This window comes from Oratosquilla oratoria, chromosome 12 (assembly GCF_046742065.1).
Source record: "Oratosquilla oratoria isolate Oo_2021 chromosome 12, ASM4674206v1, whole genome shotgun sequence".
Taxonomy (NCBI): domain Eukaryota; kingdom Metazoa; phylum Arthropoda; class Malacostraca; order Stomatopoda; family Squillidae; genus Oratosquilla; species Oratosquilla oratoria.
This window is the reverse complement of record NC_134788.1, coordinates 17,684,200-17,704,912: the sequence shown is the minus strand read 5'-3', so window position 1 is coordinate 17,704,912 and position 20,713 is coordinate 17,684,200. Positions and strand designations below refer to the sequence as shown.

The following is a 20,713-nucleotide window of genomic DNA, read 5'->3' as shown; positions in this document are numbered from 1 at the left end:
AGATCTCTATGACTTTGATGAAGAAGAAATTTTAGAAATGTGCCCAACTAATGTTTGGAAGGTTTTTAAAATCCCTTGTTCTATGATTTCTAACTTTTTCTGGTGAAGATCTACCTCATTATGTAGAGATAGAAAAAGAGATTGTTTATGTGAAGCAGTTTAAGCCCCGTCCCCTTCAGTGCTTTAACTGCTGTGGTTTTGGCCATCCTTCCCGCATATGTGCAAGGGACAAACTGTGTTTGATATGTGCTCAGCCTGAACATGGGGATTGTTCCCGTGCAACAGTTTGTATAAATTGTAAAGAAGAGCATGATGCCAGAGATAAGAACTGCGTAATTTATAAGAAGGAACAGGAAATACTACTAAAAGCCCATGCAGAACATATGAGTGTAGGACATGCTAAAAGACTACTAATTCCAAAAGATACAGTGTTGTTGTTAAAACAAATAATAAAGTGGATCAGCCAACTGTAGAACCCAATAGAAATAAAATTGCCAATATGAATTCTTCTGTTAACACTGAACCCAAGCCTCAGTGTAAAAGTGTTACTATCAAATCTAATGGTCTTTCTTCTTCTGAACTTGGAATTTCTAATACTTCTGAACCCTCCTCTGCGGAGGTTTCCTCACCCCTTGTTGAAGGGGTGTCCCCTGCCCCATCCGGAGGGGCACCTAAGGTTTCTATTGTTGAAACCTCACAGGCTTCTTCCAATGAAGCCTCGTTTCAGGCAATCTCTCTTCCAGACTTGGGGGACTCCCCAGTAGAGGGATTGCTGACTAGTGTGCCTCACTCAGTAGAGGTGCACAGAAGCAATGAGGATCAACCAACTCTAGAATGTAATAGAAAAACAAATGCTAATACGAATTCTGCTGTTAATGCTGAACCCAAGCCTCTGTGAAAGAGTCACTATTAGACCTAATCGTTCTTCTCCAATACTTAGAAATTCTAGTACTCCTCAACCCTCCTCTGCAGAGGTTCTCTCATCCCCAGTTGAGGGAATGTCTCCTGACCCATCTGGAGGGGCACCTAAAGTCCCCATTGCTGAAACCTCACAGAGTTCCTTCAATAAAGCCTCCTCTCAATCAATCAACCTTCCAAACTTGGGGGGCTCCCTAATAAAGGGATTATGGACTGGTGTGCCTCACTCGGTTGAGGTGCACAGAAGCAAAGCTATGGAGTCTGAAGCTGTGTGCAGTAAAAGACTCCACAGTCCACCCTCATCTCCATCTCGTTCCCCATATCTTGATATGGAATTTGAGAAAGGAACTAATATTCCAAACTCTACATTGTCTGTTGGACCATTGTCAGAGAGGAGGATGCCACCCGCGAAAGCAAAGAAATTAGAAAAGAACCCATCTTGTAGACCCTCTCTCTCCCAGACTTCTCTTATCAGACCAGTAGACCCCCCCCAAAAAAACAAAACAAAAAAACTGTATGTCTGTAATTCAGTGGAATATTCAAGGTTTTAATTCTCAGCGAGAGCAGGTTCGGATTCTCTTTAAAGAACATGATGTGTCTGCTATTTGTCTCCAAGAAACTATGCTTGGCGATTTATCCCCTGATGTTGGACTTAATTATAAATATTACAGATCTCCTCCTATGATTGGGGGCCGTGCCTATGGAGGTACTGGTATCATTGTTAACAAATCTGTAAACCACAGAAGTGTCCAGCTACATTCGGTGTTGCAGGCTTGTGCAGTACAAATCTTTACAACTAAATGGACCACTTTATGTTCTTTGTATTTGGAACCTGAACTGGAAGATCGACTCCTAGACATATATAACCACTCCCGTTAGTTTGAATTAAATGACCTACAATCTTTGGTTGACCAGCTCCCTCAGCCTTTTATTTTAATGGGTGACTTTAATGCCAAGCATCCTCTATGGGATGAATCAAGGTGTGACCCCTGGGGCAATATAATTGAAGAATTTATTGATAATAATGATGTCATTTTGATGAATGACTGTTCCAAAACTAGGTTTGATGTCTTTCACAACTCAAGTTCTGCTATAGACCTAACTATTTGTTCATCATCCTTAAGATTAGACTACAGTTGGTCAATAGATAAAGATCTACATGGTAGCGACCACTGGCCTATCCATATCAAATATTTAAAGAACACTCCCTCCTCTTGCTTACCTAAATGGAAGACAGGAGAGGCTAATTGGGAATTATTTAGGAGATCCACAGAGATTAATTATAAGACTAGTGACTTTTCTAGTAACTCTGATGCATATAATTATCTGGTAGGCATCATACTTTCTGGTGCTTTCTCATCCATTCCTAGGACAGCTGGTAAACCTCAACACCCAGTAGTCCCCTGGTAGAACGATGAATGTGCTTTAAGCAGAAAGATTACAAGAACTTGCTATTAGAGATATCTGAGATATCCTTGTTTAATCAATAAGATAACATACAGAAGAGCTCAAGCAAAGTAGAAGAAAATCTTGAAGAAAGCAAGGAGGGAATCCTTCATTAAATTTATTAGCGAATTGAAATATGACTGTACCCCTACCTTAGTATGGAATAGGATTTGAAAAGTACAAGGAAAGTTTACTCCATCTCCTTTGCCCATTCTCAAGATAAATGACTCTTTTATATCAGATACAAGAGAAGTAGCAGAGGCTTTTCAAAGACACTATGCTGATATTTCAAGTCCACTACATTATTTACATGACTTCAGAAGAATTAGAGACAAGACCACGATTATTCCTCCCACCAATACAAACTTGGAGGCATATAATCTTCTGTTCACCTTAGATGAAATGGATCATGCTTTATCTTTATCCTCCCCAACCTCTCCTGGAGAAGATGACATTCTTTATTCCATGGTTGCTCATTTATCCATATCCTTGAAGAAATTCCGTTTAAATGTGCTGAACAAATTTTGGTCTTCTGGATCTTCTCCTAAATCTTGGAAGACTTCAATTATCACAGCAATTTTAGAGGCAGGAAAAGACTCTCATGACCCACAAAGTTACAGACCTATTGATCTCATACATATACCAAGGCTTTTTCCCCCTTACAAGGGAGGTAGCCAAAAAGGGAAAGGCATAAAAACACTCCCACCCATTTCATCCCTACATACACTCCACACCCCTCCCACCCTCCCTCTCATCTGAGCACCTCCTGGATGACGGGTCATCCCTGCACCCTGCCCACCGCCCTGGGTCAGAAGCAGTGTCGCAAGACACAGCACATCCACAGCAAGGCCGCTTCATTTAATCGGCGACCCCCCCCCCTCTCCGTCCCCCCTTGCATATAAGGAGAGGACGGGGAGAAATCCCTTCGGGCTGCGTCAAAATTTACTCACACATACTACCCCACCTCCCACCCCCCTGCCCATTTCTCCTCATGCAATCACAACATCATCCATATACAACCATTCTCCACTCACCTCTGTCTTCCGTCCTCTCCCTTCCTTCCTCAACGGACATTCCCCTCTTCCCCAAAGCCCCCTTCACCCCATCCATCCACCTCATTCTAGGACGTCCCCTCATGTTCGCTCCCTCCACATCTGCCTTCCATACCTCTTTTACTAGTCTTTCTTCACTCATTCTTTCCATGTGTCCAAACCATCCTAATATTCTTTCATCAACCCTATCTCCCAAATCCTTTTTCACCCCTGTTCTCCTCCTCACTAGCTGGATTTGTAAGATCCATGAAAGAATGGTTAATATGCGTTTAGTTTGGTTTTTGGAATCTAAAAATCTCCTATCTAACCAACAGTTTGGATTTAGAAGAAATAAGTGCACTCTGGATCACATACTTTTTATCACTTGTGATATTCGGAATACCTTTGCAGTTCAGAATCCGAGCATTGCTGTGTTTTTTGACTTGAAAAGTGCCTACGATACTACCTGGCGGGGAGGCATTCTGAAGCAACTTGCAGAGTGGGGTATCCGGGCTAATATGTACAATTGTTTAAAGGATCTATTGTCTGACCTTTAAAAGTCAGAGTGGGCCCTTCTTTCTCCTCTGCATATCTTCAAGAGGAAGGGATTCCCCAAGGAAGTGTTCAGAGTCCTACACTGTTCAGCATAGCCATTAATAGTTTGTTAGAACAAGTTCCCGCAGGAGTTCATGGATTGGCTTATGCTGATGACTTCGCTATTGTGTGCAGCAGATCGACAACATTAGAAACAGGCCAAAAGATTCAAGAGGTTATTAAATTAGCAACAGCATGGGCTAATAGCAGGGGCTTCAGATTCTCTGCTGAAAAAACAAAAGCCATTAGGTTCTCTAGACTAAGATGCAAGGAAGAGATACCAACATTATTCTTAGAGGGTGTCATATTACCATATGAAGATCAAGTAAAATACTTGGGTCTGTTTTTGGACAAAAGGCTGACATTCACTCATCACATAAACGAGGTTATATGCACTGTTGAACAGCGACTTAATATATTATAGGTAGTGTCTCGCTTCAACTCATGTGTTAACATCAAAACAACATCCAAATTTCATATATGTAAAGCAGCTGGTAGACAGAGCTCCAAGAAAAAGTACTCTGCTGAAACCTCTAGAAGTGAGATGTGAAGTTGGGGCAGAGGAGGTAGGACTTGTTCCTGTTACAATTGCTGAGATCACGCCTCCCAAATTCCCTCATTGGAACCGATGCCCCATTGTAATCTATCCTATTAAAAACAAGAAAAATAGAACTGCTGCAGAGTTAAGAAGTGAACTTTTAGAACACTTATCAATACATGCTGATTCAATTTTTATTTATACAGATGGATCAAAATCCCAAGATGGTGTTGGTTGTGCTGTTGTATCTGATAGCACAGTTTTAAGGAGGAAGCTGCCTTATTTTAGCTTTGTTTTTACTGCTGAACTGCTGGCAGTCAACAACGCCCTCAAATTTGTTTTTAATTCTATTCCATGTAATAAGAATGTTGTAATTTTTACAGACTCTATGAGCATTTTATCCTGTCCAAATGAATTATTGGCTCTTCACTATTTAGTCCAAGAAATACAGGACTGGTTAATTCTTATTAAGAACTGGAAAAAGATAAAAGTAAAATTTTGTTGGGTGCCGTCCCATGTGGGTATCACTGGAAATGAACAGGCCAATGTTGCAGCCAAAGCCACTACTAGGCTCAGCCATATAAGACACTAAAATCCCACATACAGACTTCAAACAAGTAATTCATAGCTATGCAATGGAGAAATGGCAAGAACAATGGACAAGGCTGGACGGTAGTTACAAATAAAAAAAGAGATTCACCCCTTGGTGAGACCTTGGAAGTCTCATTCTTTGGACAGAAGATCAAGTATTATTTTAACAAGATTAAGAATTGGCCATTCCTATATTACTCATAATTTTTTTATGGCAAGTGGAGCAGAAAGGCTAGCCCCTTAGTGCCCCACTTGCCAAGTCATTTTTACAATTAAACACATTTTGACTCAGTGCCCTGCATACTCTAATAAGCGCAGGACAAACTTTTTAACAAATTTATCTTTAAAAGAAATTTTAGGGGAAGAGGCTCATGTAAAGAATGTTTTAAAATTTTTAAAAGACGTCAATTTATTTGATGAAATTTAAAATTGTGTATATGATTGCTTGAGAGTGTATCCTGTTTTGATGTGTTTTTGTGAGTGATTATTGTTTTTACTGTTTTACTTGAAATTTTATATATTCATTAATGATGGACATGTGCTGAACGGCCTATCGGCTCTGGTGCTTGGCCTTCAAGCCAAAAATTCCATAAATCAATTAATCTCTATTTTTCTCACTTTCTCTTTTTCTATCTCACTCATTTTCTCTCATTTACTCTTTTACACTTTTTCTTTCACTCACTTTCTCACTCAATTTCTCTCATTCATTCTCTCACACTTTTTCTTTCACTTTCTCACTCTTTCTTATTTTCTCTTTCTCACTTAATCATTTTCTTTCTCAATTTCTCTTTCTTCCTCTTCCTCTCCCCTCCCTCTCCCCCTCCCCCTCTTCCTCTTCCTCTCCCCTCCCTCTCCCCCTCCCCCTCTTCCTCTCCCCCTCCCTCTCCCTCTCCCCCTCTTCCTCTCCCTTTGCCCCCTCTCCCCCTCCCTCTCTTGGTAAATAGAGACCTTACAGTGCCTAAGAGATGGGAGGGATGACCCTTCATCCGGGAAGAGCCAAGATAAGAGGGAGGGAGGTGGGGTGGATGGGAGTGGAGTATGTAGGGGATGGAATGAGTGGGAGTGGTTTCTATGCCTTTGTATTTTGGCTACCTCCCTTGTGAAGGGGAAAAAGCCTTTAAGTATATGTACGTATGTACCTTTTACATTAACTGTGATAAAATAATCGGCCAGTATATTCCCATGAGCAGCATATTAAAGGTCAAAGGGCCACGGTTTGGCCACCCCTGGTATATAAAGACCTTACAATATCTAAAACCTCCCTCAGATGGACACCTTGACCTTCCAACCTCTGTCGGACACCCACGTGGACGGGCAGAGCGGCGGTTCTCCTTCGCTAGATTCCTTCGTAACAGACTTGTACTCGAGCTGGGAGGAACCTGAAGAGGACCTGTTGGAAGGAGAGGAATCACAACAGAATGAGCTGATTTTAGACACGAATCTGCCAGATCGTAATGGACAGGTGGCTACAGTAAATGATTTTTCTGTTATGGAGGGGCCTGTGGCATACGAAGAGCCAACTACAAGGGACGGCAGTACTGTTTCTTCTCCAGATATCGAGGTGCTCCTGGAGGAGGATGGAGTACAGCCACAGGCTTCATCCCAGCCATCCACAGTACACCCTCATCCTTGTGGGTCCTCTCCACAGCCGTGCATGCCGACATACCAGGGGTATATTACGACAGGTCAGCCTTGCCCCTCTCAACCCTGTTGGATCACCCTCACCCCCGTGCCCCCCACCACTTCTGGTATACATGCCTACATCCCAAGGGTACGTGCCAGCATTCCAAAGTTGCGTGTCGCCGCACCCGCAGCCTTGTGTGTCGTCCCAATTTCAAGCTCCTCTCTCGCCACACCAAGCGTACATGTCCCCACCACCACTCGTTTTACTGCCTCATCCTCACGCATCACTGAGTCAGCAGCTCATACAGTCGTCTTTGGTCAATTCCAGTGCACCCCGGTCCCGACCATGCTCATTACTGTCTCGGCCAAGTGGAGTGTTGCCCCAGCAGCATGCACAAGAACTGTCCCAGGGACTTATCCAGCTGTTCCATCCACCTGGTGTCTCCCCACTATCGGAGACCTGCTCCTCTCAAGCACGATCCACATCCCCGTGCCTGATGGCCTCGCCAAAGACAACCAAAGCTAGATACAACTTCAAAGGGAAGAAGGGACCAGGTAGTCACTGGACTCATCCTCAGAGATCTCAGTGTTTTACCAAGGAGCCACTCTTCGGCTGGCACGGGGCACCTGCTGCAATAGCGACCCTGGTCCCAGGAGCCAGCAGTTACGAAAGGCAGTCTCCTGAAGTGTACTGTGCCGTACAAGAATCTGAATTGGCGGTCAGGTGAGTCGTACCTTTTTCTAAATCTGCAGGTTCTCCCCCTGAAGTTGATTACGTTTCATCAGTATACAGTTGTTGTTTTTTTTGTGTGTGTGTATTTACCTAGTTGTATTAAATGGGAAGGGAGCTATGCTCGTGACCTGTCTTTGTATCTTTCAGCATCAAGTTTTTTCTTAAAATCTTGAATAGTGTTTGCACTCACTGTTTCTTTGATTTGTTCCTGGTATCTATCACTCACTGCGCTTGTGGCAGGATCATAGGAGGGATTGAGGAAGTTGGTGACAGAGTTTGATAGAATGTGTGAAAGGAGAAAGCTGAAGATAAATGTTGGTAAAAGTAAGGTGATGAGATGTACAAGGCGTGAAAGTGGAAGCAGACTGGAAGTGAGCATTAAGGGAGAGCGACTGGAGGAAGTGGATAGTTTTAGATACTTGGGTGCAAATGTGGCAGGAAAAGGTGGAGTGGAGGTGGATGGTAGAATGTAGATTGAGAGAAGCGAGTAAATGCTTTGGTGGATTTAAAAGTGTAATGAAGAATGGACATTTGGGAATGGATGCTAAGAGGAGACTGTATGAAGGAGTGATAGGAGTGATTGTGCCAACAGCACTGTATGGGGCAGAAATATGGAACATAAGATAGGAAGAGAGAAGGAGTTTGAATGTGTTTGAGATAAGGTGTGTGAGAAATATGATGGGGGTTACTAGGCTAGATAGAGTGAGAAATGAGGAGGTGAGGAGGAGAACAGGGGTGGAAAGGGAGTTGGGAGATAGGGGTGATGAAAGAGTATTGGGCAGGGTTCCCACGGTCCTTGAAAATTCTGGAAAGTCCTGGAAAAAAAAGTGATCCTGGAAAGTCATGGAAAAGTCCTGAAATTCTGCCAAAAATCAAGTGGTCCTGGAATTAGGACTACCAGCTAAAAAAGTCATTGAAAGTCCTTGAATTCAGTGTTGCATGGATGTTGGTTGTGCTCAATATTCTAGTGTGCAGTGTCTGCACCTATCACATGGCTATGGCATTCTTCCAGTTTCTAGTCTTTGTACTGTCTGTGGTGGTTGTACAAATACATCAGGTGAGACATCATTGATTTCTAGCTTGCTTGAACTTTTCAGGCTTTTTCTGAGGTGAGCAATTTAAATAAAAAAGGAAAGAAGCAAAAGGGACATGATTGGCAAAGTTTTCATTCTCAAGTGAGAATTAGAAATTTGTATGTTGAACTGAAATTGCAATAAGCTTTTTCATGGGAATTAGAAATTATTTGTAGTTATGTATACATAGGAGGCAGATATAGTAATGAAGTTGACAAGCAATTATGTCTCGCCTTTTATAGCGTTGAAGATGCATGTCTGGGTTTTAACATTAATTTTTCTTTTTGCAGTAGTATGGCATCCAAGAAATGTCACTTCAATCCACTCTGGGTGGAGGATCCACTGTTTTCAGCATGGGTCAAGGAAGACCCCAAGGATGACACCAAAGCATACTGCAAACTTTGCAAGAAGCGTTTTGACATAGCAAACATGGGAGTTTCCGCTCTGAGAAGTCACATGAAAAGCAACTTGCATAACAGGATCAGCCAGTCAAGGCAAAACCCATCAGCAATCCGCAACTTCTTTGGAAAGAAGCAAGACGAAAAGGCAGATGATGCTGCAGCCAATGTCACCTCCAGTGCACCAGTTGCTAGTACAAGTACAGCTCCATAAAGATCAGAGGTTGCAGCTGTTGTGTCAGATGCTGCCCTCCACACAGAGGTTCTCTGGGCTCTGAAGCTTGTTATGAGCAACTACTCATTCAATACATCATCTGATGTGGGCATGTTGTTCCCAAGAATGTTTCCGGACAGCCAAATTGCTAAAACTTTCTCATGTGGTGCTACAAAGTATGCTTATCTAGTTTGTTTTGGCCTGTCTCCATATTTCCATGATCTGCTAGTGGAGAAAGTCAGAAGTGCGGAGTGCTATACCGTATCCTTTGATGAGTGCATGAACCCTGTTTCACAGAATGAACAAATGGACTTCATAGTCCGTTACTGGGACAATGATTCTGGTCAGGTCAGTGTAAGGTACTTTGGGTCACAGTTCTTGGGGCATGCTCGAGCAAGCGACCTACTCTACAACTTCAAGGAAGGGACACAACAATTAGATCCCAAGCGTCTGCTTCAGGTGTCAATGGATGGACCTAACGTCAATTGGAAATTTTTCAATGACCTGCAACAGGAGTGCAAAACACAGGATCTCCCAGAACTTCTGAACATCGGAAGCTGTGGACTCCACACTGTCCACGGAAGCTTGCAGAAAGGGGCCAACGAGACTGGAAGGAAGATTGGAAACCTGCTAAGGTCTCTGTGGCAGCTCTTCCATGATACCCCCGCAAGAAGAGAGGATTTCACCACTATCACAGGGAGCAAGCTGTACCCATTGCAATTTTGCCAGCACAGATGGGTTGAGGATGCAAAGGTTGCAGAGCGTGCGTTGCAGATGTGGCCCAATGTGGAGAAATTTGTGGCATCCTTCAAAGACCCCAAGAAGGCCCCTAGCACTGCCTCATTTGCATCAGTGAAAGCTGCCTGTGAGGACCCACTCTCCATCGCAAAGCTACAATTCTTCATCTCTGTAGCTAAACAACTCCAGCCATTCCTTCAGAGGTTTCAAACAGATGCACCCATGGCACCGTTCTTGGGACAGAAGCTAAAGGAAGTGGTTGTTGCGCTCATGGGACGTTTCATCAAAAAAGAAGTTCTGGACAAAGCAGACACCATGCAGAAACTGGCCAACCTGGACCCCAAGGACCAGAAGAACCATATGCTGCCAAAACTTGTAGATCTGGGATTTGCTGCTCGAGAGTCTGTGAAGAAAGCTGCTGAGAAGAAACTGGTCAGTGATTTGAAGGTCCTGGCATTCAAGAATGAGTGTGTGACACTGCTATCAGAGCTCACATCCAAGATGTTGGACAAGAGTCCCTTGAAACTGTCCCTGGTTCGATATCTCTCTGCACTGGCTCCAGATAAACTAGTTGCTCCTTCTACAGGTGCGGCGACAAAGTTCCAGAAAATCCTCCAGATGCTTTTGAATGCCCACAGGCTGTCCGGGGAAGAGTGCGATGAGCTCCTTGCTCAGTACAAGGCGTTTGGCAGTGAGATGAGGCAGGAACATGCAGCAGATTTCAAGAACTTCACCCCAGATAGTGAGAGGCTGGACATATTTCTGGGCCAGTACTTTAAAGACCACAAGTACAGCAAGCTCTGGTCTGTTTTCAAGATGCTTCTCACAGTCTCCCATGGTCAGGCATCAGTAGAAAGGGGTTATTCTGTGAACAAGGACCTCCTGGTTCAGAACATGCAGGAGAAGACTATTGTAACTCTTCGTACATTCTATGACAGTATCCAAGCCACGGGCCAGCACTTCACTGAGTTACCCTTCACTCCCAGACTGAAAAGGCATGTCAGGGCATCGAGGATGAGATACCAACAGTACCTCGCGGATCAGAAGAAGTCACAGACAGATAATGAGAAATCCTCAAAGAGAAAGGCACTACAAGAGGATATCCAGTCAGCAGAGAAAAAGAGGAAGCTCTTGAAAGATAGTATGGAGTCAATGACCAAGGAAGCAGACCAGCTGGCAAAGAAGGCAGAAACAGAGCATGACTTCACTTTGCTGGCTAAGTCCAATGCTTTCAGACTGAAAGTTTCTGAGAAGGCGGATGAAAATCTCAAACTGGAAAAGAAACTACAAGACCTTAAGCAGAAACTGAAATCAATGGAGTGACTATTTTCAAGAAAGAGCAAAGAGTGAATTATACCTGATACTCTGATATATATATATATATTGTAATCTAACAGAGGAAGACTGCATAGTGTAATAAAGTGAGTGGAATCGGCTGGCTGTAAGGGGTGGAGGAGGCCAGAAAGATCAGTTTGTATTTGAAAATTGTTTCAGATATTCCGCTCAAAGTCCTGGAAATTTGATGATTTTTATCCTGGAATATCCTGGAAAAGTCCTGGAATTTAGTTTTCAATTTTATGTGGGAACCCTGATTGGGATGGTTTGGACACATGAAAAGAATGAGTGAAGAAAGACTAGTAAAAGAGGTATGGAAGGCAGATGTGGAGGGAGTGAATATGAGGGGATGTCCTAGGATGAGATGGATGGATGGGGTGAAGGGGGCTTTAGGGAAGAGGGGAATGTCTGTTGAGGAAGGACGGGAGAGGACAGAAGGTAGGGGTGAATGGAGAATGGTTGTATATGGATGATGTAATGCATGAGGTGGAACGGGTGGGGAGATGTTGGGTGAGGTAGTATGTGTGAGCAAAATTTGATGCAGCCCAAAGGGATTTCACCCCGTCTTCTCCTTTTCTGCATTGGGGGGGGGTTCACCGATTTAATGAAGCGGCCTTGCTGTGGGTGTGCTGTGTCTTGTGACTGCCTCTGACCCAGGGCAGTGGACAAGGTGCAGGGATGACCCGTCATCCAGGAGGTGCTAAGATAAGAGGGAGGGTGGAGGGGAGTGGAGTGTATTTAGGGATGGAATGGGTGGGAATGATGTTATGCCTTTTTCTTTTTGGCTACTTCCCTTGTAAGGGGGAAAAAGCTTTGGTATATGTCTGTATCTATCACTCTGTGTGGGAAGCTATTTTTTTCTGATCTCTTCTGTAATCTTTTTTTAGTTTCTTTTCATGTCTTATTGTTTTTCCATTGTCCCATTTCAATAAATCACTTATCTAAGATTTCCACTCCCTTCATAATTCTAAAGATAGTTAGTAGGTCTCCTCTTTCCCTTCTTTGTTCCAGAGTTGGTAATTTTAACTTGGACAGTCTTTGTTCATATGTCATTTTGGAAAGAGTTGGTGCCAGTTTTGTTGTTGCTCTTTGTATTTTTTCTAATTTCTTTATATTCTTTTTGGTATTGGGTGTCCATAGTGTTGCTGCATACTCGAGTTTTGGTCTTATTAGTGTAGTTGAAATTTTTTGATCATTTCCTCATCCTGTGTGTGTGTGACTAAAAATTTGATGTAGCCCGAGGGGATTTCTCCTTGTCTTTTTTTTCTGCGCTTGTAGCAGGATCAGAGGAGGGATTGAGGAAGTTAGTGACAGTTTGGGAAGGTGTGCAATAAAAGAAAGTTGAAGATAAATGTGGGTAAAAGTAAGTTGATGAGATGTACAAGGGGAGAATGTGGCAGCAGATTGGAGGTGAGTATCAAGGGAGAGAGACTGGAGGAAGTGGATAGTTTTAGATACTTGGGTGCAAATGTGGCAGGAAAGGGAGGAGGGGAGGTGGAGGTAGAATGTAGATTGAGAGAAGTAAATGCTTTGGGGGGTTAAAAAGTGTAATGAGAAATAGACATTTGAGAATGGATGCTAAGAGGAGATTGTATGAATGTGTGATTGTGCCGACAGAGGAATTTGAATGTATTTGAGATGAGGTGCCTGAGAAGTATAATAGGAGTTACTAGGCTGGAAAGAGTGAGAAATGAGGAGGTGAGGAGGAGAATGGGTGTGGAAAGGGAGTTAGGAGATAGAGTTGAGTATTGGGATGGTTTTGACACATGGAAATAATGAGTGAAGAAAGACTAGTGAATGGTGTGTGGAAGGTTGATGTGCAAAGAGTGAACATGAGGGGACAACCTAGGATGAGATGGATGGATGGGGTAAAGGGGGCTTTGGGGAAGAGGGAATGTCTGTTGAGGAAGGATGGGAGAGGACAGAAGGTAGGGGTGAATGGACAATGGTTGTATATGGATGATGATGTGTTCCATGAGGTGGAATGGGTGGGGGATGGGGGGTGAGGTAGTATGTGTGAGAAAAATTTGACACAGCCCGAAGGGATTTCTCCCTGTCTTTTCCTTTTCTGCATGAGGGGATAGAGAGGGGGGATTGCTGATTTAATGAAGTGGCTTTGCTATGGATGTGCTGTGTCTTGCGACACTGTGGACAAAATGCTGGGATGAACTGTCATCCAGAAGGTGCCAAGATAAGAGGGTGGAGAGGAGTGTAGTGTGATAAGGATGGAATGGGTGGGAATGGTTTTTATGCCTTTGTTTTCTGGCTACCTCCCATGTAAGGGGGAAAAAGCCTTTGGTATATGTATGTATGTATATACATTATATCTTCCTAATTCTCATCCTTCCTGTATTTCTCTGTACAGCACGAGCCAAATCCCGAGCCACAGGGAGGTCTGTTTGTACCAGGGCTGCGGAGTCGGAGTCGGAGTCGGAGTCAGAGTCGGATTTCTAAGAGTACTAGGAGTCGGACGCGGAGTCGGAGTCGGATTTTTTTTATCCGACTCCAACTCCTTAAGTCCAATAATATTTTTTTTTTAACATGGTTTCCCTGTTTGGTTTTACCAGTTGCACAATTTAACAGTTTTTGTATGGTTTTGCTTTTATTTTTGGAGGCAATAGTGAGTGTGTGCAGTGTATATGTACACTAAGTGGTCTCTCCAGATGGAAACAAAAAACAATCTATCAATAATAAAGAAAAAGAAAAATACACAATACTGACAAGCTATCATTGTCAGTCTGGGTAAAAGTGTTTGTGGTCATGTATTTGTAGTTGTTTCCTGTAAGGAGAGTGAAAATATATATATATATATAATATTTTGTACTATACTGCAATGCTTTTACTTCAACATAAATAAACATCAATTCGTGCTGCCACCATGTGACGGCATTGTGTGCTACTAGTACTAACTAATGTAAAGAAACAGCTGCAGATTCTGCCTGAAGCAGTGTCTCCCAGTGAATTTATTTTTCCTTCATTTTCGGTAGTTTTATCGCATTTTCCTTTAATAGAAATGTGCTAGATTATGATAAAGCTACTTCAGAATATGAAGATCATACATTTATCAAAGAAATTTAGTGGTTTGAAATATACGAAAAAGAAACAGGCTACTGATCATGGTTACTAGTGAATACAATAGGGCTACAAGTGAAGCAATGAAAAATAGAAATCAGAGTAAAGAAAATCACGAACCATTTTAATCTAATTCAAAACTGATTATGCTATAAAGACAATTGCAAATTAGGCCTAAGTGTACCAGATATTTATGCTTTAACTCATAACCATAATTCTATCTATATACAAAAGGCTTTTTCCCCCTTATCAGGGAGGTAGCCAAGTCAAAAGGCATAAACCCACTCCCACCCATCATATATCCACTATGTATGCACTATGCACATACGTCTTCATGTATGTAAAAGTCAACGGAAGTGCCCTGAGATAAACTTTGACCAGTCTCAGAGGCCAGATAGGAATGACATTAGAGCATATGTCACAGCATTTGATGATGACTGAAAAGGGGAGGAACAACAGCAGATATGTACAGTGTGCACAGGAGAAGGTTGTCTCTCTCTTTCCTGAACTGATTCCTGGTTTTTATGATAACATGGTGAAATTAATTCTGCAGTAAGTACTAAGTAGGGCATCCTCCATTAACCTTTCCTCATCATGATTTGTCACATTTTTTTTCCTAATATTGTGATAGAAGGTTTATGACATTGGACATATGAAATAACAGATGATTTTTTTTTGGGGGGGAGGGGAGGGGCACAAAGGAAAAAGAAAATATCTAGCTTGAAGTGGCAACTCTGCCATGACAGATCTGAAAGTGCTAGTAAGCTGGTAGATGATCATGAGCATAAATAATACCATTATATATTTAATATATATATGTTTATACGAATATACGTGCTTGTGTGCATATACATATATAAAGCTGGTTGAGTGTATGTGTGAGCATATTTATCATACAAGTGAATGTTTCACGTAAAAAATAATATACATGAAAAATATAAAATGCTTGCTGAATAGGTGTGGGAGGCTGGTAAATGGATCTGCAGAATAGATTTCCACATAGGGGTCAAGGAGTTAAGGAGTCGGGAGTTGGAGTCGGAGTCGGAGGAATCAAAGGAGTCGGAGTTGGAGGAATCGAAGGAGTCGGAGTCGGACCTTATACCATCCGACTCCGCAGCCCTGGTTTGTACCAGCAGAATCTTCGACCCGATTTGGACAACTTGGAGAAGAGGTACTCGACAAGTGCCTCAACGGACCCAGAGCACAGAGTTCTACAGAGCAATCCTATGGTAGGTTGTCGACTTATTTTGTCTTCACTAAGGCTGAGCGGGTTAGGGCGTCGTTACTTTTGGTAAAGGTCGAGGGGATGGCAGTTCAAACCCTGCCAGTGGCAAAGTTAAACCAAGTGCAGCATGGTTCATTAAGAAAGGATTACAAAGGTGGAGCATGGTGACAGGAGACCTTTTGGTCCATATCTAGGTCTGATGCGAAAAAAAAAATAATATAAAATAAATGATAATCATTCCATGCTACAAAGCCCTCTGTGAGGGGCACCATCCTAACCTCCTGATAGGAGGGGGGAGTGTGTGATGTTAAACCATATCATTATATCATTTTTATATATATACACCAAGGGCTTTTCCCCCTTATAAGGGAGGTAGCCAAGCCTAAGGCACACACCTATTCCATGACCCTTTCCCCCCTCTTATCTTAGTGCCTATTGGATGATGGGTCATCCCTGTCTCCTGCCCAATGCCCTGGGTCAGAAGCAATGCAGCAAGGCATAGCACATATACAGCAGGGCCAGTTCACTTAAACAGTGACCCCCCCCCACCACCACCACCACCATCTCCGCCCCCTTATGCAGACATCCCCCTGACTGATACCTTTAATTTTTCTACTTAGAATAACTTAGATGATATAACCCAAATCTTGATATGACCATTGGAATTTAAAGATATAGACCAAGATGAAACCACACATGAATTTGAAGCTATGATTTAAAAAAGAATTAAAATGATATAATTGAATAAATTAGAAAAAATAATAATAATAAACTGCAAGTCTATGACTTAATACATGAAGAAAATATCTCATTTGCTCAGGTGAAAGTCGGTACAAGGAGCGGGGGTGGAGACTTTCTGGGGAAAAGGTATTACGTCCCGAATAAGAATATTTCTCCTCTTTCAGGATGACCGCGACGTCACCATGCAACACCTGCTGGGCTGGATTGCTGCTTATCAGGAGGAAATGAAGCTCATGGACAGGCAGGGCTCTGTCAATATGGTGGGAAATGACTATTCATTTTTGTGTTTGAGATGAGGTGTCTGAGAAGTATGGTAGGGGTTACTAGGCTAGATAGAGTGAAAAATGAGGAGGTGAGGAGGAGAACAGGGGTGGAAAGGGAGTTGGGAGATAAGGTGGATGAAAGAGTATTGGGATGGTTTGGACACGTGGAAATAATGAGTAAAGAAAGACTAGTGAAAGGTGTGTGGAAGGAGTGAACATGAGGGGACAACCTTGGATGGGGTAAAGGGGGCTTTGGGGAAGAGGGGAATGTCTGTTGAGGAAGGATGGGAGAGGACAGAAGGTAGGGGTGAATGGAGAATGGTTGAATGTGGATGATGATGTGATCCATGAGGTGGAATGGATGGGGGATGGGGGGTGAGGGAGTGTGTGTGAGAAAAATTTGACTCAGCCCAAAGGGATTTCTCCCTGTCTTCTCCTTTTCTGCATGAGGGGACGGAGGGGGGGGATTGCTGATCTAATGAAGTGGCTTTGCTGTGGATGTGCTGTGTCTTGCGACACTGCTTCTGACCCAGGGCAGTGGACAAGGTGCAGGGATGACCTGTCATCCAGGAGGAGACAAGATAAGAGGGAGGGATGGGGGTGAATGGGAGTGGAGTATGTGGGGATGGAATGAGTGGGAGTGGTTGCTATGCCTTTGTAATTTGGCTACCTCCCATGTAAGGGGGGAAAAAGCCTTTGGTATATGTATTTATACATGTATGCATAAATACAACATACTTTACACGTGCCCACTACATATTTTATAATGCGCGTATTGTGATGCATCGTCATATATCAGGCAACCTGACGTGTGTGCAAATATTTGACTCGTATTGAAGAGGTCAAACTCTCCTTCGCCTCTCGGCAGATGCACCATGTGTTGACGACCATGAATGTAAGGCAGGGTCTCAGAACGGATTTGTACGTTCGAATCAGTCCAGCGAGGATTAACTGCCGTAAAGACGAACAACTGCAGACAGCAGCCATAGAGGACAGAGAGAGAGAATCAGCTGCCCTCCACAGATGGACAGAGTCATCAGAAGCCACCAGACGTGATTGACTGCAGGCAGTTGTTAGGACGGGCAAACAAGTTCGTGGAATCTGCGTCTTTAAAGATTCAGGTCAGGGTTAGGATGAAGATAAATATATATTTATATATGTTTTATTCTATTTATTTATTCATTTTTTATTATTATAATTCAGTGCCCTTGCTGTCTTACTGCATTGCTCCTGACCCTGGGTGATGGGGAGATACAGGGATGACCCCTCATCCAGGAGGAGCCAAGATAAGAGGGAGGGAGGGAGGGTGAATGGGAGTGGAGTATGTTGGGGATGGAATGGTTGGGAGTGGTTTCTATGCCTTTTTTTTTTTTTTGGCTGCCTCCCTTGTAAGGGCAAAAAAGCCTTTGGTGTATGTATGTATTATTATTTGTTTATCTATTTTTATTTATCATTTATTTCTTTTTCTTTTTAAGAGAGAGAGTGTGCCATATATTTTAATGGAAGAACCTAGTTTGAAATTACTGTTGAAGAACTCTGCCATTGTTTTTTGTCTTCAGGAAAGTGAGGGTTTGGTCCAGGTTTGCCAATTCCTAGTCGAGGTGCATCAGTACAGTCCAGAGGAACGACACTTGTCTCTGGAGGTGAGATTTTGTTTGTCTCTTGTGACCTGTGGTTACGTAGTATTTACTAGATTGTGCTTTGTCTATCCCACCTTCTCTTCCTCCTTCAATTTCTTCTTCTCTTTCTCCTCCTTCCTCTCCTCCTCCTCCTCTTCTTCTTCCTTTTCTTCATCCTCCTCCTCCACCTTTTCTTCCTCCTCTTCCTCCACCTTTTCTTCTTCCTCCTCTTCCACCTTTTCTTCTTCCTCCTCTTCCACCTTTTCTTCTTCCTCCTCTTCCACCTTTTCTTCTTCCTCCACCTCCACCTTTTCTTCCTCCTCTTCCTCTACCTCAACTTTTTTTTCTTCTTTGTCTTCTTATTCGACTTCTTCTGTTTCTACCATCTTGTCTACCTTACCACACGGGGCATTGTGACCACAATCGATGTTTTAGGAACTCGTGACATCACAACAGACCTAGTTGGGAATGGAACAACTGGTCGCAGCCCAACTGGCCACAGGAAACTGGTGGGGGTGGTTTAGGGTTAGGTTTGGATTAGGGGATTTAGGGCTGGTTAGGTTAGGTTTGGTTAGATTTGTTTGGATAAGTTTGGTTAGGTTTGGATAAGGCTGGTTAGGTTTGTTTGGTTAGGTTGGTAAGGTTAGGGCTGGTTAGGTTAGGTCTGGTTAGGTTAGTCCATGGCCAGTTGGGCTGAGACCAATTGTCTTGGACCCACTCAATATTTTTATGATTAGCTCAGTGATTCTTAACCTGGCAGGGGAGAGGGGCTATGAAACCTTAATCCCGGGGTACGAGACATGATGGCCAGTGCATGGCACATATTTGCCATGAGAAAGCACAATGCACATTTATTGGATCCTACAAGTTGACAAATTTAATTTGAAATAAAAAAAATTACCCATGTTCAGTAATTGAATGTATCTGATCATTTCTCAGCAAGGTTTGTATCACTAATCCTTTTCGTATGTTTGCATTGTATTTATATTGGATGGGGGTACGAGAAAATTTTCCGAGGTAATCGAGGGGTACGGCCACTGAATTAGAGAAGCTAATTGCTTCCCAGAAAAAGACGAACGCTCGTCATTCAACCTCTGCCATCCTTCTGTTCTGCTGCTCATTCTTGGATATTTCCTCCAACTCTGCCTCTTTGGTGCAGTGTTGTCGAGATGGAAGCATTGGTTATTGCTGAAAATTTACTTGCCATCTTTCGCTTCCTCAACTTTCGAATGTACCATACATATATTAATGGATTTATTTTTTTTTAGCATGTGAAACGTGCATCAGAACTTCACTTCAACTTCTTCAAAGGTACCATATTTATATTAATGGATACATACATACATATACCAAGGCTTTTTCCCTCTTACAAGGGAGGTAGCCAAAAAGGAAAAAGCATAAAATCATTCCCACCCATTCCATCCCAGAATACACTCCACACCCCTCCACCCTCCCTCTCATCTTAGCACCTCCTGGGTGACGGGTCATCCCTGCACCTTGTCCACTGCCCTGGGTCAGAAGCAGTGTCGCAAGACACAGCACGTCCACAGCAAGGCCGTTTCATTAAATCGGCGACCCCCCTATGGATACATACATATATATATTTATTATTTATTGTTTTTGGGGGGAGGGAGGGGGGGACATGAAAATTTGCATCAGAATTTTGTTTCCTCAGCTTCTTTGAGTGTACTGTACTTGTATTAACAGATCAATTGATTTCCCTCTTTTTTATTCCGGGCATGAAATGTCCATCAGAATTTCACTGCCTCAGATCTTCGAATGTACTGTACTTGTAAATTTTTTATTAATGGATTGATTGATTTCACTATTATTTTGTAATTTATATTTTATTTAATTTAATAATACATTTATTTTTATTTATGGATTTATTTTTTATTTATCTATTTTTTTTATTCTGGGTGTGAAATGTGCATCAGGATTAACATCAAAGAATTGCACGAGGTTCCAGCCCCCCACCGCCATTCCAGGAGAGAAGCAGAAGAAGCAGCAGTTGGTCAAGGAAGCAGAAATCTTTGAGAAATGGAAGGTAGGAAGTAGGCCAGTTGTCTGTCCACAGGAGGCTGCTACAGAAGGAATTCTCCCCCTTCTCTCTGCCTCTCTCCCTCCTCCTTTTCCTCCCGAGGCATTCTACGTGAAGTGTGCACACTTTTTGGCAAAATCTTGACACTAGGTCATCGATTTTGATAATTTTTTGCAAGCAGGTTGAGTCTGATGAGAAAACATTAAATACCAATTTTTATGGCTCTGGGTCACCTATGACCATTTTTATGGTAAGGTGAATTTTGGGTCAAACTGGTTGACCCTAAAACTTTTGAGAGGTCATAACTTTGGCCATAATGACCGACCTAAATGATTTTGGTACCAAAATGCACAGGAAAGAGAGGTCTATCAAATGAGTGGAAGAACGACATTCCTGGGACAATTTTGCCATGATGACCTTGTTTTGAATTCTTTGACCTTTGACCCCGGCCAAACTGCAGCTTCGATCTGGCCAAAAATGTTCTAATGTTAGCTCCATTTTATCTTTCATAACTTCAGGA

General features: G+C 42.7%; 2 protein-coding genes across 5 annotated transcripts; both read left to right on the top strand.

Moving 5' to 3' along the window:
- Window positions 1-6,694: 6,694 nt before the first annotated feature.
- LOC143031022 (uncharacterized) lies at window positions 6,695-14,514 on the top strand. 3 transcript variants are annotated; one of them, XM_076194371.1, is made up of 3 exons: window positions 6,695-6,889; window positions 7,070-7,465; window positions 8,838-9,159. In XM_076194371.1, the coding sequence occupies exons 1-3, from the start codon at window positions 6,696-6,698 to the stop codon at window positions 9,157-9,159; spliced, it is 912 nt and encodes a 303-aa protein (XP_076050486.1). In that variant the 5' UTR covers window position 6,695. The 3 variants fall into 3 exon arrangements, with proteins under 3 accessions (XP_076050486.1, XP_076050485.1, XP_076050484.1); XM_076194370.1 differs by lacking the exon at window positions 8,838-9,159 and adding an exon at window positions 13,598-14,514 and having other exon boundaries at window positions 6,695-7,465; XM_076194369.1 differs by having other exon boundaries at window positions 6,695-7,465.
- Window positions 14,515-14,995: 481 nt separating this feature from the next.
- On the top strand, window positions 14,996-20,199 carry LOC143031021 (uncharacterized). 2 transcript variants are annotated; one of them, XM_076194368.1, is made up of 6 exons: window positions 14,996-15,533; window positions 16,435-16,530; window positions 17,402-17,654; window positions 18,093-18,176; window positions 19,421-19,463; window positions 20,104-20,199. In XM_076194368.1, exons 1-3 carry the CDS (start codon window positions 15,279-15,281, stop codon window positions 17,591-17,593), a joined length of 543 nt encoding a protein of 180 aa, XP_076050483.1. In that variant the 5' UTR covers window positions 14,996-15,278; the 3' UTR covers window positions 17,594-17,654; window positions 18,093-18,176; window positions 19,421-19,463; window positions 20,104-20,199. The 2 variants fall into 2 exon arrangements, with proteins under 2 accessions (XP_076050483.1, XP_076050482.1); XM_076194367.1 differs by lacking the exons at window positions 19,421-19,463; window positions 20,104-20,199 and having other exon boundaries at window positions 18,093-19,412.
- Window positions 20,200-20,713: the final 514 nt, after the last annotated feature.